Consider the following 20,895-nt stretch of genomic DNA (forward strand, 5'->3'; position numbering starts at 1 on the left):
ATCGTCGAATTAGAAGAAGTCTCCACAGGTCGTGGACACAACTCTTCACCCAGAGTCTGGAATATCAGCTTGTAAATTCGATTACTGGAAGCCAAATATTTATCCGTATCAATGTCCGCATCCGATTCAGCTTCACTCTCTACAGGAACAGAGGTGTGTAGAGAAACAGCAGGAACAGGAATGAAACTATCTTGTGCCAGATTGTCTGGTAAAGATAAATTATCATCCACGACGTCAGAACATCAGGATTCAAATGGGTAGCATTAGGGGGTACACGACTAGATACGGTCGAAGACATCCGTGGTGCTGATAATGTAGCAGTAGTTGTTAGCTGCGCTCCTGAAGTTCCAACATGTGTGGCTGTTAACATGGGAGCCGACACATGTGGTGAGGAAACATGTGATTCCATAAAGGAATAAGACGGTGATCAGCTATCCGAATGGTAGGTACAATGTCTACTTGAGGTTTGTCGACATGCTCGTTTTCTGCGAAGTCGTGATCTGGATCGGCTGCGATGTCGAGATGTAGATCTGCTGCGATGAGACCGGGATCTTCTGGAATAGCGTCTCAGTTAACGATGACGTGATCGCTTACGCGCGTAGCGGCAATGAGAATCGCTCCACGAAGATGAGCGTGTCCGATGTCTACTCCTTGATGACGAAGATTCATTCGCCGATGACGAGTTGGAAGAAGAGTCATCCGATGATGAAGATCGATGCCTTCTTCTGACTGTTGACCGGTGACCGGACAGGACTGGACCGGCCCGGTGAAGGTGACCGGACCGGACACCGATGACCGGACTGGACCGGTGACCGGCCGGTCATATCATGACCGGACCGGACTGGTGACCGGCCGGTCATATCATGACCGGACCGGACACAGGCCGGTCATATCATGACCGGACCGGTGACCGGCCGGTCATATCATGACCGGTTACGTCACCGGCCAAAGACCGTAGAATGGCGGCTGCCATTTGGTCAGACATTGATCGATACGTAGGTCCACGATCAATGTCGCCGGTATGTATGGTGGGAGTCATACGATCAGATGACGACCGACAGACAACACCACCATCGTGCCCGGTATCCGGTGACTGAAATGTCAGCTGGTCATCCAAGACCAGTGAAGTCACCGGATCATCAACGTCCGTTAGAGGTTCGTGGTGTTTGCGGCTGATCAACATCCGACGGCGACCAGCTTGTGTCCATATGACGTAAGACCATAAATCGCACACCGCACATTTTTTAAGTAGAGTACAACCAGTACATGCCAGGCAAGTGTCGTGAGAATCCCACCTTGTCTTGATGTGACCACACTAACCTCTCTTTTGTAAGTTTATTTCTGAAAACAAATAAAACAGAAATATCCTACAACAGACAAAAACAATTGTTAAATTTAAACCACAATGTAAATAAACAAACGCTGTACAAATGCCCTCAATTATTTATTAAGGAAAAAGGCACAAAGTCCTCGTGGATTACCTATAGAAGGAAAAGGAACGAAAACCTCGTGGTGCACGTGCTCATGTACATGAGCACTATAAACAAAGATACCCAGCAAAAGTAGAATTATAACAAAAACTGCAATATAAAAGTATAAAAAAGTAAACTGAATAATATACAGAAAAGATAAATAAAATTTATCCTTCAAACTCCGACAATAAACACGATTAAAAGAACGAAAAAGTCCTAAGCCAAAATAGGCGTGCACTCGTGGTTGTCCGGAAAGGAAAGATGAGTTGTTGTTCTTGTTTTTCGGTTAGGTTACATTGTACTATGTTTAACCTGACTTAGTTTTCTTTATTAGAGGTGGATGATTCCCAGCGCTTAAAGTTTTCGGGATAATTAACTCCCTGGAAAGGGATGAGCTAGAGATAACAGGTATGTATTTATGTTATTAAAATTGCATGTTTCATCACACATGTACAGTGCATACAATCTGTTTTATGGCAAATCTGATTGTTTACCTCAAACTGTGACCTTGAGATTGAGGTAGGACATTGGTGTTCAAGGCAACTCTATATGTCATTATCGTTGACATATTTGGTAAGTCATTGTTAAATTATGTTATAATTGGAAAAGTTACATTCTGGACAAGTGGTAAAACTTGACTTTGTCTCTAAGAGTGACCTTGACCTTTTAGTCACTTAATACAAGCAACACGTTGTGAATGTGGTGATTTGTGGTTAGTTATTTCAAAATTACATGATGAATGACAAAGTTAGAGTCCATCAAGGACACACTATTCACCTACACTCGACAATTGGGACTGCTACATTACGTTTCCACCAAGCAGCCTCTATAGAAGTGCTAAATTCTAAACAAATGTGCTCCACAAAACAAAAGATAATGAAAGCATTAATAAACAAGAGATGTGTTTGTCAGAAACACAATGCCCCCTATTGCGCCGCTTTGATTCCATATATTTGACCTTTGACCTTGAAGGATGACCTTGACCGTTCACCACTCAAAATGTGCAGCTCCATGAGATACACATGCATGCCAAATATCAAGTTTCTATCTTCAATATTGCAAAAGTTATGACCAAGGTTAAAGTTTAGTGACAGACACACACGTACAATGACAGACTGACAGACAGACAGACAGGCCAGAAACAATATACCCCCAATCATTCGATCTTGGGGCATAAAAACTAGTTGCGGATGCACTGACCTGCCAAAACTTCAGTTTATGGTCAACATGTGAGTAGGTGGCCAGGAACTTTCCGTCAGGCGACACTGATACAGCTATCACTGGGCCATCGTGGGCTGTGATCACCTGACACTTGCCATTCTGCTTCAGCTCGTAAAAGGCAAGGCTCCCATTACGACTGCCAACCCAGATACGCCGGGTCTGACTGCAGCATGCGACCATGCTAAACCTGCCATTGAGAATGGGGACCAAGATAGTAAAAAACTGCCATTGAGAATGGGGACCTAGATAGTAAAATCCTGTCATTAAGAATGGGGAACAAGATAGTAAAATCCTGTCATTAAGAACGGAGACCAAGATAGTAAAATCCTGTCATTAAGAATGGGGGCCAAAATAGCAAGAGTCACAATGCTAAACCTGCCATTGAGAATGGGGACCAAGATAGCATGAGTCACCATGCTAAACCTGCCATTAGGAATGATGACCAACATAGTATGAGTCACAATGCTAAACCTGCCATTGAGAATGGGGACCAAGATAGCATGAGTCACCATACTAAACCTGCCATTAGGAGTGATGACCAACATAGTATGAGTCACAATGCTTAACCTGCCATTAAGAATGGAGACCAAGATAATACACATTCTAAACTGCATTTCAACATGTTACATTAAATCATGCTACTTTTTTTATTTCAAATTTTAATTACAGCACTGACTATTCTTTTTTTTAAATCAGCAGCTTGATGCTGGAAAAATATAGTGTTTGTCTTGTGTGTTCTTCCGTCTATGGAGGGCTTAGTAAATTTTAAATTATTGGATTAGCACCAACAATGCTACAGCTCAAAATAACTTTCAAAGTTGTCCCTTATGGCCTATCCCTTTCTAACAATAGGAACAAGCAAATTCGTTGAATTGATATCCCCCGCCAATATGCTTCTGGACACAAAAGTGTTATAATATTTGACACACAAAAAAAGCATTTTTTCAAGATACAAAGGGCCTTAACTCTGTTATTATCAGATGGTGTACAATGCCATTTGGCGTGCATCATCCTATTATCCATATATATACTCATACCAAGTTTCAATGAAATCCACCAAAGCACTTCCAAGATATGACTCCGGATGTACAGTCGGACGGAAAGACGGACGGACAACGCCAAAACAATATCCCTCCGCCTATGGCGGGTGATAACAAATCTCACTTTGACCTTGACCCTGGACATATAAGTTATATACATCACTCACAGCAGTATATACTGTTTATTCTGTTAATGGGCTTCCCTGACTGACCCAAACTATCCAGCCTCACTTATACCTTGACCTTACTTGGACTTAAAATTCATAACACCATCCTCTATGATTTTCTCATTGCATGTACATGTAGCACCCACAACTTTCGCTTAAACCATTAAACACTTATTTGCTCATAACAAATCACCAGTATGGCATACATATGGAATATCACGCTAGTCAATTGTTCCAAGAGTTTGTATCAGTCGAGTGGCTTGTGTGATGACGTATCTCACGAGAGGCGGAGCCTTGAGTGTGATGCAAAATAGCACAAGCCACGAGAGTGATACAAACTCTTGGAACAATTGACTACCGTAATATTCCTTTTATTATATACAACAACTAACAAAAATAGTTAACAATTTTTTACTTAAACAAAACTGACAAAACAATGACTAAAACGGTACGCCATAGTTTATTTAAGATGCGTATTAATACAGTTTATGTAAATTAACGTGTAAACATTCAAACTGGGAAAACACAGGTTTCCGACACGATTACCTTAATGCCACCGTTAATCCAATGTTTATAACAATTAAGTTGACAACTTTAATCCGATTTTTAAAACAAAAACGTTGAAACAATATGCACTTCCACTTCTATCTTCCATGTCTTTATCGAAACTTAGTTTAAACCACACTATTGTATTGTATTCCTATCAAAATATGCATTTATGCATGATAAACACACACTCCAAAATACGTTTTGAATTCGTTCGATGTTTTTAACAAAAAGTTTACTGTTAAAAAACACCACGTCTGACAGGTCCTTAAATTCCATAGAGTTTAGATAAAACTATTGTGTTTCGTCACAGAAATGACGTCACACAATGTACGTCGTAATATATTTCGTAAGATAAAATATTTCTAGTGTAATGTGTCGTCATTAAATGGGTCGAAGTAGTCCGGCTAGTATGGTAATACGGATTTGGAAACAGCGAGTAGCGTAATACGGGATTTTTTATTTAAAAGATTGATACAACCTGTATTTTGTTAAAAGCATTAAACAGGTATATAATAAATTTGTTGATTTGATCTTTAAATACTTTGTCCTATAGAATTTTTCACAAAGACTCTTCCTTTCTTTATATGATTTATCTGCCAAAACTGCTTGGTACATCACATGGATACTAAACGAAGATGTGGCTTATGACTATCAAGGAATCTAAGCATATTATCTTGTAGGTCCTACCTGCAGATGGCAGGGAAGAGTTCTTGCAGACCCTTGGTCTTCAGCTGGCCCACGTCCAGACAGTGAATGATGATCTCCATTGCCTGAAACACACCAACAGAAATGATAGTACAAAATTTAGGTTCAGAACTGACTAAATAATGCCCGATTTCTCCAATCTCTTCTGAGCCTTGATACCTAAGATATTTTTTCTATCTTGAAACCGTTTCCATATTAATTCTGAATGAGTAAGCATAGTATATAGAGGCCATAAAAGACAACCTCAACTAGCTGCTCAGCAACATCTAAGATATTTTTCTATCTTGAAACCGTTTCCATATTAATTTTGAATGAGTAAGCATAGTATATAGAGGCCATGAAAGACAACCTCAACTAGCTGCTCAGCAACATCTGTTGACATCGTGTATAGTAATATACTTAATGGTTATTATTGATATGTCATGTTCTTGGAAAACTGGGCTTAATGCATTAACGTAAAATGTCACCCAACATAAGCCTAGGCATGCTTATCAGGGATGACACTTCAGTTTATTTCAATTTTTCGTCCAACTAAAAGTTTCTTCTAAAATAAAATCCAGTTTAGGCTAATCTGAAACGACACTTTACACACATGCATTAAGCCCAGTTTTCTCAGAAGGCAGCTAACCTCCACTATCTGCTCAGCGACATCTGTTGGCATCTTGTCCACCAGCAGCTCTATGACTCGCAGGATCTCAGCCTTGGATCTCACCAGCACTGAGTTGTGGATGTTGGAATGTTGGTGTGACTGGGCACTGGCAGCCATTGCATTGTGTCTGAAATACAGGACATACAGCTGGTGTAACTAGGAACGTTTTATTCATCATCATATGTCTGTTGTTATTAAAATAATTCAATAAAGAGGGTGTAAGTGAGAATGTTGTCAAAACAGTATATGGACACTGGGCACTGATGGCCAAGAACTGTACCTATTAATTATGGCTACAGCTTAGGGACCGGTATAACCAATAAGTAGCTCCAGGAAAATAAGTCTACTTAAATAATAACATTAATATAAGTTCTATTGTTTTCTTAATTGGAACATCTACAACTAAAAAAGTCATACACGATTGTTCATTTCAAGCTGGTGCTAAACTTGAGAATTAGTTAGATTAATCTCAAAATGTTGTCGTTCACTTCTTCAAATTCATCACACACAAAGCCAAAAAGCTTCCCATTGATTAATTGAATCACTTTCATGGTCACATAACTGTCCAATAAAAAAGTGTTAAATACAAAAAACTCTTGCAATTCATATTATAATCAACACTCCTTCAAAGTTTTGTTTCGATACACAGACAACTGTTCTCGACAAAAAAATACACAAATATAAGAAACACAATTATGTAAGTATAAAAAATTTGGCTAAGTTCATGGTCGCATAAACCAGCATAAAAACAGGACAGTCTGCGAGTAACTTGCAGTTTGTTCAGGTTGCAGTTGGCTGCTCATCAGTATCTTAAGATTCTAAATGAAGACTTCAAAACTCTAGTAAGAAAGGTCCTAAATTTAATTTGATTGGGTAAGGGACTACAAATGTGTCAAAGTGCATATATGTCTGGTAAAAAGTTAAACTAATCACAAACGAGGAGTAAGTGTACCTTGTGACCTCCTTGGCCATGATGATGATGAAGGTTGCTGGTCGTGCTGTTGCTATGAGCGACAGAGCATGCCGGGCCGTTCTACAGGCGTCTGCTGCTGGGCTCAGTGGCAGACCAAACGTTACACTGGCAAGACAGGACCAATGAGAATTAACCATTGATATTTGTAGGAAACCATTCTTGGTCGCAGATAAACAATTAATGAATCATGCTCGTTTGAAGAAACGAGGCTTAATGCAAGTGTGTAAAGTGTCTTCCCAGATAAGCCTGTGAAGTCCACACAGGCTTACCAGGTTAGATACTTTCTGCTTTTATGGGATTTTTTTAAGGAGGTCTGTTTTTAAGCAAAATCAAGTTTACATGGAAAGTGTTGTTCCTGATAAACCTGTGCAGACTTGATAGGCTAATCTGGGACTAAACTTTACTTTTTCTATCATTTGACCTAGTGGCCAAGTTTTTTTAACACATGATCCAGATTAAAACTCAGATTAAACAAGAGCAATGCATAACAGGTGCCAACGCTCGGCTGCGAAAGCTTGTCAGAATTTTTTTTTTTTTAGAGGTCACGGTGACCTTACCTTTGACCTAGTGACCCAAAATTGGGTGTGGGGTGTAGAACTCATCAAGGTGCTTCAAAGTTGAAGGTGGAAGCACTTTGATTTTAGAGCCAATGTTAAGGTTTTAGCACGACGCCTACGGCGGACGCCTGACGGCATACGACGAGCTGGCTATGACAATATCTCGGGTTTTTCCGAAAACAGCCAAGCTAAAAGTGGGTGTGGCGTGTAGAAATGAGGAAGGTGAATGTACATATGAAGTTTAAAAGTTATAGGTGGAAGCACTTTTATTGTAGAGACTATGTTAAAGATATATATTAGAGGTCACAGCCACTTTGACCTTTGACCTAGTGACCCAAAAAGAGTGTGGCGTAAAGAAGTCATCAAGGTGCATGTACATATGAAGTTTCATAGTTGTAGGTGGAAGTACTTTGATTTTAGAGCGAATATAAAGGTTAATGTTAAAGTTTTATATTAGGTCACAGTGACCTTGACCTTTGACCTAGTTAACCAAAAATGGGTGTGGCGTGTAGAACTCATCAAGGTGCATCTACATATGAAGTTTCATAGTTGTAGGTGGAAGCACTTTGACTTTAGAGCCTATGTTAAAGTTTTATATTAGAGGTCACAGTGACCTTGACCTTTGACCTAGTGACCCAAAAATGGGTGTGGCGTGTAAAACTCATCAAAGTGCATATACATATGAAATTTCAAAGTTGTAGGAGGAAGCAATTTGATTTTAGAGCCAATGTTAAGGTTTTAGCACGACGCCTACGGCGGACGGCGAGCTGGCTATGACAATACCTCGGGTTTTCTCCGAAAAACAGCCGAGCTAAAAATGAGATTTTACATTAAGACTTAGTTGAAAGATGCAAATGACCCAGATTCGAACTTGATCAAGAAAATGGTAAGATTACCATTCTGACCAAATTTTATTAAGATTGAGTAAAACAAAAGGCTGTTAGAGTGGTGATAAGTTTTGTAAGACATTAGTGACATAGATTTTGTTTATGCATGTGACCTTATTAAAATACAGCCTTTATAAAATGACACGAGTGAAAGTGATACCTTGGAACCAGTCTGTCAGCTCCAACACACAGCTCCAGGAGACCAATCAGAACAGCGGACACATCCAGGTATGGCTCCCAGACAGGAAAGCCCCGACCAATCAGATCAATAGCTGCTCTCCTGATTGGTGTGTGGGCAGGCAGTTTACGGGACGGAGGCTGCTGAAGAAGGAATGTTAGGGCCTTACCTGAAAAACAGAAACATGAACCACACTCTGAGTAAACCAGGGTTAATGCCTTTGTGTTGATGTGTTCTCCCAGCTTTGCCAGTACAGTCTGCACCAGGGTTAATGCCTTTGTGTTGATGTGTTCTCCCAGCTTTGCCAGTACAGTCTGCACCAGGGTTAATGCCTTTGTGTTGATGTGTTCTCCCAGCTTTGCCAGTACAGTCTGCACTGGCTGCAGGGTTAATGCCTTTATGTTGATGTGTTCTCCCAGCTTTGCCAGTACAGTCTGCACCAGGGTTAATGCCTTTGTGTTGATTTGTTTCTCCCAGCTTTGCCAGTACAGTCTGCACTGGCTGCAGGGTTAATGCCTTTATGTTGATGTGTTCTCCCAGCTTTGCCAGTACAGTCTGCACCAGGGTTAATGCCTTTGTGTTGATGTGTTCTCCCAGCTTTGCCAGTACAGTCTGCACCAGGGTTAATGCCTTTGTGTTGATGTGTTCTCCCAGCTTTGCCAGTACAGTCTGCACTGGCTGCAGGGTTAATGCCTTTATGTTGATGTGTTCTCCCAGCTTTGCCAGTACAGTCTGCACCAGGGTTAATGCCTTTGTGTTGATGTGTTCTCCCAGCTTTGCCAGTACAGTCTGCACTGGCTGCAGGGTTAATGCCTTTATGTTGATGTGTTCTCCCAGCTTTGCCAGTACAGTCTGCACTGGCTGCAGGGTTAATGCCTTTATGTTGATGTGTTCTCCCAGCTTTGCAAGTACAGTCTGCACTGGCTGCAGGGTTAATGCCTTTATGTTGATGTGTTCTCCCAGCTTTGCCAGTACAGTCTGCACTGGCTGCAGGGTTAATGCCTTTATGTTGATGTGTTCTCCCAGCGTTGCCAGTACAGTCTGCACTGGCTGCAGGGTTAATGCCTTTGTGTTGATGTGTTCTCCCAGCTTTGCCAGTACAGTCTGCACTGGCTGCAGGGTTAATGCCTTTATGTTGATGTGTTCTCCCAGCTTTGCCAGTACAGTCTGCTAGGGTTAATGCCTTTGTGTTGATGTGTTCTCCCAGCTTTGCCAGTACAGTCTGCACTGGCTGATCTCGGACAACTCTATTTGCTAGACTGGATTTTCTCTAATAAGAGAATTCCTTTCAACAAAAAATTATATACAAGTACAAAGTTTTGTTCTTGATAAAGCGCGTTTTTTCCAGAGCACAGCTTTAATGTACTCAACAAAACAACAACAACAAAATTCATTAAAACATTCAACGTTCACCTAAACCAATATTTCTTTGAACCATTTCTTTTTTTGCCAATTTTTCTTTAATTATTTCTTTTTGCTCGAAAGATAGAAAAGTTACCCAATAATAACATACAATTTTTACACATATATAATGTCAATGCATAACAACAATTGATGTTTATAGAATAAATTTAAAAAAAAAATTGCCTGGCAAAATGTTGATACAATCTAAAGCCATTTTACTCCCGCTAAAACCCAAAGACTAAACCATACTGATCTCTTTATGACTTCCCACCCTCCATCTATTACTCACTGAAAAAATGTATCAACACAACTGTTTGTTCTTAACACGTACTTGGAATTCACATGATTATTTCAGAATAACTTATACTTTATTTCTCTTTTATATAAATGCTATGTTAGAAAATATGTTTAACCCTTTCCCCCACAGGAGAAAAGTGAAAATGGCTTTTGAAACCAGCATAAAACCAGAACATACTGTGGGTAACTAAGGGTTGGAAATTATGCCTTTAAAACTTGAATTTAGTAAAATGGTATTTAATTAAATGTAACTTTCTAAGGGACTACAAATAAGGTAAAGGGTTAATTTACAGTTTGTATATGATAATGTAAATTAAAACTATTTTTGCTAAGTCTGTGAATGATTAAATAAATTAAAAAAAAGAAACAAAAAGAAGACTCACTGGTATGCTGCGCCAGCATGTAGTTTGCACTGGTGAATCCTTCCAGTGTTTTCCTTCCCTTCTTCCCGTCGTCAAAGCCCCGCCTTGCAGGCAGAATCTCCGCCCCAAACTCTGCCCCCAGAACTGCTAACATCACGATGGCTGTAGCCTGCTTCCTACGGCTCTCAAATGAGCGCGACATCTTGTGTACTGGGGAATCTCCTGCAAGAGAAACCAAGTTCTTTGTTCTGTGTGAAAAAGGCAAATAAATTTATCAGTCTGTCATTGGTATATCATACAATTATAAAAAGTGTAGTTAACTAAAATCTGTATCTTGAATATGCAAGTCAATGAGAGTTATTGGTTTTTTAGATGTAAATGTTGAAATAACAATCAGAAATGAGAATTCCTGGACTTTTTTATGTCAATAACAACAACCATTTTAATTATGGTTATCCTGAATTTCTTATAGATTCATTAAAAATATAGAATTCATAATCCAGGATTTGTTTCCCAGATTCCATAAACACTAGTGCATATAATTTAGGAAGGAATACTATTTTTCAGTCACAAGGATCTGTTGTTACCTAATCCTTCCTGTAAATCTTATCTCTTTCATAAGAACTAGAACTTTGTCACAGACGTGACGTATACCCCCATATGCTGCATTGACACAGAATGTTTTGCATGCTGTCTTCTCAAAACAAGAGAAGCTAATTTATGGCGTGTTTTAAGAATTATTATGCCATTATATTTATGGCCATTTTGACCTTTGAACTCTTGAATTCTTTCGCATGACACACCATCCAATGACTGTGAACAAAATTAATGTACATAGTCATTTTAAAATCTCACAATCAATGACATAGTTATGGCCCAGACAAGCTCATTTATGGCCATATTTGACTTTTGAACTCCAAGTGTGACCTTGACTTTCGAGATATCAACATAATATTTTCGCACGACACACCGTCCAATGATTGTGAACAAATGTACCAAGTAATTTTAAAATCTCACAATGACTGACATAGTTATGGCCCAGACAAGATCATTTATGGCCATTTTTGACCTTTGAACTCAAAGTGTGACCTTGACCTTGGAGATATCAACGTATTTCTTTTGCGTGACATACCGTCCAATGATTGAGAACAAATGTGCCCAATGATTTAGAAATCTCACAATGAATGACATAGTTATGGCAAAAACAAGCTCATTTATGGCCATTTTTGACATTTGAACTCAAAGTGTGAACTTGACCTGTGAGGTATAGACGTCATTCTTTCGCGCAAAACACTGTCCAATGATGGTGAACAAATATGCCAAATGATTTTAAAATCTCACAATGAACCACATAGTTATGTCCTGGACAAGCTCATTTATGGCCATTTTTGACCTTTGAACTCAAAGTGTGACCTTGACCTTAAAGATATTGCCGTAATTCTTTCGCGCGAAACACCGTCCAATGATGGTGAACAAATATGCAAAATGATTTTAAAATCTAACTGTGACCTCTATTGTCTACACAAGGTTTTTCTATTATTTGACCTAGTGACCTAGTTTTTGACCCCAGGTGACCCAAATACTATCCCAACCCAGATTTCATCAAGATAAACATTCTGATCAAATTTTATTAAGATTGGATGAAAAAACTGTGACCTCTACTGTCTACACAAGGCTTTTCTATTATTTGACCTGGTTTTTGACCTAGCGACCTAGTTTTTGACCCCAGATGACTCAAATACAATCCCAACCCAGATTTCATCAAGATAAACATTCTGACCAAATTTCATAAAGATTGGATGAAAACTGTGACCTCTGCTGTCTACACAAGGTTTTTCTATTATTTGACCTAGTTTTTGACCCAGTGACCTAGTTTTTGACCCGAGATGACCCAAATACAATCCCAACTCAGATTTTATCAAGATAAACATTCTGACCAAATTTCATAAAGATTGGATGAAAACTGTGACCTCTACTGTCTACACAAGGCTTTTCTATTATTTGACCTAGTTTTTGACATAGTGACCTAGTTTTTGACCCCAGATGACCCAAATACAATCCCAACCCAGATTTCATCAAGATAAACATTCTGACCAAATTTCATAAAGATTGGATGAAAACTGCGACCTCTATTGTCTACACAAGGTTTTTCTATTATTTGACCTAGTTTTTGACCTAGTGACCTAGTTTTTGACCCCAGATGACCCAAATACAATCACAACCCAGATTTCATCAATATCAACATTCTGACCAAATTTCATAAAGATTGCATGAAAACTGTGACCTCTACTGTCTACACAAACAAATTTTTGACGGACGCAAGCACGCACGGACGCATGCACGCACATACGGACATCACACGGTCACATAAGCTCACCATGTCACTTCGTGACAGGTGAGCTAAAAATTGGAAAGTGAAGTACTGGTACATTGTTACTGTTATATACATGGAGTGGAACACATTTGCACAGCAACAAGGGATGACTGTCAAAAAAAAAGCTTGTTGCAACAAAATATGTTTTGGTAAATTACTGGGTGCAATTTTTGCTCAATAAAAATAGTATTAAACTGAAAATATCAAACATAGATGAGAAAATGTCTCAAAATATCAAGCAATCTTTTTATAAACAAGATGTTTCACTGACTCAAATGACCCGACAAGAAATGCTTGGGCACACCCCATGACACAGACACAAAAAAGTGCAATATACTTAAACACTTAAAAAAGTACAAAGTGATATAATTTCTGTATAAGTTTATAAATCCATAGTGGAAAAAAAGACTGAATTAATCACCAGCAAATAGGGTAACAGGCGGGGGACTTGCAAGGGACTGCAGGGTAACAATATTTCAACACTCACCTTTGGGTGCCCCTATCTCATCAGTGGGGTCTACATGTCAGACAACACCAGGAAATGTCTTATTATATTAAGTGATTAGTCAAAAAAGAATAGTTTGTAACCAATAAACCCAATTTCTTGTATGCAATTTAAACAACAGAATACTCCAGGACACTCAACAAACATCATTCACTGGCTGGCCCTGGCCTTTATGTGTAACTGGTAATATTACCAATTTTCAGCAAACCATGCCCAGCTTTCCACTTTTCATACTGGCTTGGCAGTATGTTTAAGTATAATTTGAATGGTCTTACATGCATTATGTAGTTTAATCATACCCAGACAATTACTAAACACATATATAGTTAATAATATTTGATCAAATCCATTAAAAGCATACATTTCAACCTGACTTATTGAAGTATAATTGTGTGTTGAATTTGTTTTATTAAAGTATTATAATAATTGATATTTCTTGTTTGAATATGACAATGGCAAGATGTTTAAGGGCATTCTTTATTGTTTTGAATCATAATAACATGAAAACTGAAACCTAAGAAACAGTTTCAAAGATTTTACCCTCCTTCATGGAAAACGGGGCTTAATGCATTTGCGTTATGAATTGTCCCAGATGAGCCTGTGCAGTTCTTACAGGCTAATCAAGAACAACACCTTACCGCGTACATTGGATTTTTGTTAAGAAGAGACCTCCTTTAACCCATTTATGCCAAGTGGACTCTCCCATCCTTCTAAATTGGATCAAGTTATTTCCAAAATTAGGGATGTCTAGTATACTTATTTCTATATTTAAAATATTTATTACTGAAAATCCTTTTAGAAAACAGCGCAGACCCAGATGGGACGCCGCATCATGCGGCGTCTCATCTGGGTCTACGCTGTTTGCAATGTCCTTTTTTCAGGATGCTAGGCATAAATGGGTTAAACAAACAATAATGCAAAATTATAGTTCCTGATTGCCCATGACGCAGGCTTATCTGGGACAACAATTAACACTCATGCAGTAACCCAGGTTTTCAAAGAAAAAGGCTTAAATGTGTGTCTTCCAAGCCAAAAACATTTTCTATCAATCAAAATGTAGGTCATGCTGATGACATCCAAAATACTTGTTTGAGACAAAATAATTGAATTTGGATGCTTATGCAGCACAGGCTAATCAGGGAAGACACTTTATCCTATTACCAGATGAAAATCGATAGTATAACAACATTCGTATAGACATTAGCTTTATACTATCGCTATTTTTAGATCAGATTTGGGTTTTTCCGAAAATTGGAGAATCTGTTTTTGGCAACAACAGAAAAACAAAATCGTCAAAAAATGCGATATTTTACAATTATTAATCGAAAATAGGGAGGAAATAATAGGATAAATAGAATATTATGTGAGTTTGGGATAAAGATCAAGTTTATCATGCTCGGCACAAACCATGATAGCGCTCTGCAAGCCTCGTGCTACATTGGTTCTAAACCTCGCATGATAAACTTGATCTTTATCCCAAACTCACATAATATTCTATATTTCTGCTGTTACGTAATTTTTCATTTAAAGGAAGTCTCTCAACAAAAATCCAATATCGAGTCTCACACATGTACACTACCTCCCAGAAGCTGCTCACTGTCGGCCTCCTCCTCCCCCTCCTCCCCCTGCGTGCTGGCCTGGCTGTCCGGGGACAGGATGCTCAGCTGGGGGTCCACGTAGGTGGGCAGGTAGGGCGCCCACTCATCCACCACCGCTTTGCGACCCTCCGGCCCAATCCTTCTTAACTCTGCCAGCAGTAGGGCTTGCGCAGCCTCACGTATCTGTACCAGGAAAAAATGAATTAATATTTGCTACATATTATTGGAGTATATTATTGTGAAAAAGACGCATGGTTTCATAACCAATAAGCACAGCAATATAAAGATTTGTGCTGATGAAGAAGTTGCGCTCCAGTTCCTAACTGAATATGAGACATATATGTGCGTATAGTGTGGTCTTAGACTGCTCAGGGATGACCTTTTCTGCTTAACCCCTAACCACTTAGATACGTATTTTTAAGCATTAATAGTCGCTTAAAAAGTTTAATTTAATTAAAGGCCTTTTTTATTTGATTCAAATTTTAAAGGCTTCATTTTCAACCATTAGATACTGAAGAGCAGCAAAGACCATAAAATAACAGACAGCAAGTTAATCACACTGGATTTCATAAAAAAATCCATCAAAACAGAAAGTGTTGTCTCTAATAAGCCTGAGCAATCTACACAGGCTGGTCTGGGTTGACACTTCACATATGCATTAAGTCACACAGGTTGGTCTGGGTTGACACTTCACATATGCATTAAGTCACACAGGTTGGTCTGGGTTGACACTTCACATATGCATTAAGTCACACAGGCAGGTCTGGGTTGACACTTCACATATGCATTAAGTCACACAGGCTGGTCTGGGTTGACACTTCACATATGCATTAAGTCACACAGGCTGGTCTGGGTTGACACTTCACATATGCATTAAGTCACACAGGCTGGTCTGGGTTGACACTTCACATATGCATTAAGTCACACAGGCAGGTCTGGGTTGACACTTCACATATGCATTAAGTCACACAGGTTGGTCTGGGTTGACACTTCACATATGCATTAAGTCACACAGGCAGGTCTGGGTTGACACTTCACATATGCATTAAGTCACACAGGCAGGTCTGGGTTGACACTTCACATATGCATTAAGTCACACAGGCTGGTCTGGGTTGACACTTCACATATGCATTAAGTCACACAGGCTGGTCTGGGTTGACACTTCACATATGCATTAAGTCACAATATCACAGAGCAAGGCTCATACCTTTTTGCAACATTTTATTGTTGAAAAAAAATAAATGTTGCATAGTAACTATGCACAGCAATAAGGATTTTTATTCACCAGACATTTGCCTTCTGGTGAAAAAAAGTGGCGCAAATCAACCTTACATCGCTATTTAAGTGTGCATCAAGTTTCATGCTTATAACGACATTTTGATAATTTTTGTGTATGTAATACGTTTTTAAGTACCTGTCACATGATATTTTTCATTTTTAGAAATGAATGTTGTGCATAATCATACGCATAGAAAGTAAAAAAAACATCAGCACATTTCTGAAAAATCACAGGATCCAGTAACTTTATATGTTCTCATGTAATTACATGTATTTAATGTTTGCCAACGCAATACAGAGGAAGGGATGAACAAAGGAAGGGATTAATAGACAGACACACACAAAAACTTAATATTTATACAAAGTTTCATGATAACATCGCATATACTTTTTGAGTTATTATAATAATTAAATTTCTGCTAACTGACAAGAAAAACTGAAAGATGAGCAAACCAAGGGATAAAAACAAAACAAATTATAGATGAACATGTATACCAAGTTTCATGATAATATCTTATGTAAGTTATGAGTTATTACAAGTTTCAGTTTTCTTCTGATTGAAGAACCAGTGACCAGCGTAATGCTCTATATAAGAACCAGTGACCAGCGTATTGCTCTATATAAGAACCAGTGACCAGCGTATTGCTCTATATAAGAACCAGTGACCAGCATATTGCTCTATATAAGAACCAGTGACCAGTGTATTGCTCTATATAAGAACCAGTGACCAGCGTATTGCTCTATATAAGAACCAGTGACCAGCGTATTGCTCTATATAAGAACCAGTGACCAGCGTATTGCTCTATATAAGAACCAGTGACCAGCGTATTGCTCTATATAAGAACCAGTGACCAGCGTATTGCTCTATATAAGAACCAGTGACCAGCGTATTGCTCTATATAAGAACCAGTGACCAGCGTATTGCTCTATATAAGAACCAGTGACCAGCGTATTGCTCTATATAAGAACCAGTGACCAGCGTATTGCTCTATATAAGAACCAGTGACCAGTGTATTGCTCTATATAAGAACCAGTGACCAGCGTATTGCTCTATATAAGAACCAGTGACCAGCGTATTGCTCTATATAAGAACCAGTGACCAGCGTATTGCTCTTTATAAGAACCAGTGACCAGCGTATTGCTCTATATAAGAACCAGTGACCAGCGTATTGCTCTATATAAATATATCAAGTTTCTCCCCAGTAGGTTAAGTTTTAATTTAAAGGATCCAATTTTTTTAAACTGATACAAGACTGATAACTTATCAAATATATAACTCATTCTTTGAGTTATGCATGATAGACCAATTGGGAGAATTAAGAAATTATTTCTAAAAGAAAACAATTGTTATAATACTAAAACAAAGAACAACTGTTACACTGTTCAATAATTCTATCCCTTTGTTGTATAACTCAATATATAAATGAAGGTAAAATGATTGTTTAAGTCTTTTTATACAAAGGGTAAAATGAAAGTAACTTCACTCTCTAGTTCAATGCCCAGCTATATCAATGTAACAACTATGTCATAAACACGTCTTTTATCTGCTGCGAACTATGTTGTACACATGTGGTTTATCTGCTGCAAACTATGTCAAATACATGTGGTAAGCCTTCTGCAAATTATGTCAGATATGTGTGGTTTGTCTGCTCCAAACTATGTCATATACATGTGATTTATCTGCTGCAAACTATGCCATATATGTGTGGTAAGCCTTCTGCAAACTATGTCACATAAATGTGGTTTGTCTGCTCTAAACTATGTCATATACATGTGGTTTATCTGCTGCAAGCTATGCCATATACATGTGGTAAGTCTGCTCCAAACTATGTCATATACATGTGGTTTGTCTGCTCCAAACTATGTCATATACATGTGGTTTATCGGCTGCAAACTATGTCATATACATGTGGTACATCTGCTGCAAACTATGTCATATGCATTTGGTTTATCTGCTGCAAGCTATGCCATATGAATGTGCTAAGTCTGCTCCAAACCATGTCATATACATGTGGTTTATCTGCTGCAAACTATGTCATATACATGTGACTAGTCTGCTGCAAACTATGTCATATACATGTAAGTATTCTGCAAACCATGTCAGGTGCATGTTGTTTGTCTGCTCCAAACTATGTCATATACATGTGGTTTATCTCCTCAAAACTCAGTCACATACATGTGGAAAGTCGGCCCCAAACTTTGTCATATACATGTGGAAAGTCGGCCCCAAACTATGTCATATACATATGGTAAGTCTGCCCCAAACAATGTCATATACATATGGTAAGTCTGCTCCAAACTATGTCATATACATGTGGTAAGCCTCTCCAATCATGTGCTACTTAAAGCCCACCTGTTCATGTAGGACTAAAAAAAATAGACTTATAAGTATTTGTGAATGTCGGTCAGAAAAATCCAGATTAAATCCTGATGGCCACTAAAAATCAGGTCAAATACTAATTTGTACTCGCCATTAAATATGAATTTTGGGTTTAAGTAGTAACCAGATTACCAGGGGCTTTTGCAAACACTTATCTACTGATAGGAATCACATGATCAAGGTGGACTTATTCTCAATAAATAGGTTCTAGTGATCAAATACATGAAACTGCTATAAGTGTTATAACATATGAGAATATGACAGTTTAAGCACTAAGATACATAAAGCATTGATCAAAACATACAGTTTATGGAACATATAATTGTGATTTTTAAGCTAAAACAGACAAAGTTCCTGAAATGAACCAAGTTTTAGGAAAACTGAGCTTAATACATGAGAGTTTAGTGTCATCCCTGATTAGCCTGTGCTGTCTGCACAAGCTTATCAGGATAAACACTTTCCCCTTTTATGTCATTTTTATTGTATATGAAGTCTCTTTAAAGTAACAAACCAGTCTAGGCAGAAAGTGTCATCCCTGATTAGCCTGTGCAGACTGCACAGGCTAACCTGGTACCACACTTAACCCGCATGCAACTCCAGTTTTTGTAGAGGTTGCTCAAATATATCATGTTATCCCACCTCAAGGCACCTGTCCTGCCATCGCCTAGCGAGCATCTCCAGTTGAGGGGAGCGATAGTTGTCCTGCTGTACAAGCTCTGGTAGCAGTACACAGTGGTGGGCAGCCAGCAGGCTCCAGCCCTGAAACAGGCACCAGGATCAGGTCAAAGGAGGTCATGTGATGGTGTCATGTGACTGTGTCATGTCATACTGGGGGAAAGCCAGCAGGCTCTAACCCTATAACACTTACAAAATCAGGTGATGATAATGTCACATGGTGATAACCGTTATAAGGTTGCATGGTCATATATCATGATAATTCTGCATGATGATGAATCATAATAATGTGGCATGGTCTTGTACCATGATTTGGTAACAAAGAATATATTTCATTATAATTATAAGTATTATGTATAATAAAAATTAACAAGAAATGTGTCCACAGGACACGGATGCCCCCAACTGTAACTTTGTCACTACATAAAAGTATAACTGTGTAAATGCTTGGTAGAAGTTATTAGCTTTTTTCAAATCCTAAACGCAGATTTCGAACCTAAATGTGGACCCTAAGTTCAAGGTCAAGGTCACAGGGGTCAAAATTTGTGTGCGTATGGAAAGGCCTTGTCCATATACACATGCATGCCAAATATGAAATTGCTATCTGAAGCGACATAGAAGTTATGAGCATTTTTCGAAATCTAAACGCAAAGTGTGACGGACAGACGGACGGACAGACGAACAGACAGTCCGATCACTATATGCCCTCCTTCTGGGGCATAAAAATGCCTTAGAATATCAAAATAAATCAGAAAGCCACATAAACTAGAGAGCGGACAACATGCTTAATCCTTGAAATGCACTAAGTGACCCTGTGACCTATTTTTTGACCCAGCATGACCCATATTCGAACTTGACCTAGATATTGTCTTGATACAACTTCTTATCAAGTTTAGTAAAGATCAGATGAAAACTACTTCAATTAGAGAGTGGACACCATGCTAAATCCTTGAAATGCACTAAGTGACCCAGTGACCTAGTTTTTGACCCGGCATGACCCATATTCGAACTTGACCTAGATATTGTCTTGATACAACTTCTGACCAAGTTTAGTAAAGATCAGATGAAAACTACTTCAATTAGAGAGCGGACACCATGCTAAATCCTTGAAATGCACATAGTGACCCCGTGACCTAGTTTTTGACCCGGCATGACCCATATTCGAACTTGACCTAGATATTGTCTGGATACAAATTCTGACCAAGTTTGGTAAAGATCGGATGAAAACTATTTGAATTAGAGAGCGGACACGAAGTGTGACCGACCGACCGACCAACCGACCGATGGACAGTGCGAAAACTATATACCCCCTTTTCTTCGAAATGGGGGCATAAAAAATAAGTTTCTGTTTCCATTTCAATGCTATAAGTATTAGTAGTAGTTACTAGTATTAAGTCATTTTGTGGACATAAACATGAATGAAGAAGATAAAATAAATGCTTAGAATGAACATCTAGTAGGTCACAGTATAATGGACTACTTCCTACTTGTTTGAACTGAGCCTGGTTGAGCACAGCCTGTAATTCTGCTGACTCATCCTCACTGCCCGTGCTTGCCCCACCCACCTCTGCCTCACTGGCCATCATACTCTGCAGGGAGCGGATCCTGCTGTTACCAAAGCAAC

The 20,895-nt window shown here is 38.8% G+C and overlaps 1 protein-coding gene across 1 annotated transcript in view; it reads right to left on the minus strand.

Moving 5' to 3' along the window:
- The window catches only part of LOC127844221 (WD repeat-containing protein 7-like), an 87,842-nt gene that overhangs the window by 10,764 nt on the left and 56,183 nt on the right, over positions 1-20,895 (minus strand). Inside the window, 10 exon segments of the mRNA XM_052374283.1 lie at positions 2,673-2,880; positions 5,137-5,219; positions 5,783-5,930; positions 6,756-6,881; positions 8,381-8,567; positions 10,483-10,683; positions 13,323-13,352; positions 14,920-15,121; positions 19,236-19,355; positions 20,759-20,879. Of these exon segments, the coding sequence (XP_052230243.1) occupies positions 2,673-2,880; positions 5,137-5,219; positions 5,783-5,930; positions 6,756-6,881; positions 8,381-8,567; positions 10,483-10,683; positions 13,323-13,352; positions 14,920-15,121; positions 19,236-19,355; positions 20,759-20,879 (1,426 nt within the window).

This window comes from Dreissena polymorpha, chromosome 9, assembly GCF_020536995.1.
Source record: "Dreissena polymorpha isolate Duluth1 chromosome 9, UMN_Dpol_1.0, whole genome shotgun sequence".
In the NCBI taxonomy this organism is placed as follows: Eukaryota; Metazoa; Mollusca; class Bivalvia; order Myida; family Dreissenidae; genus Dreissena; species Dreissena polymorpha.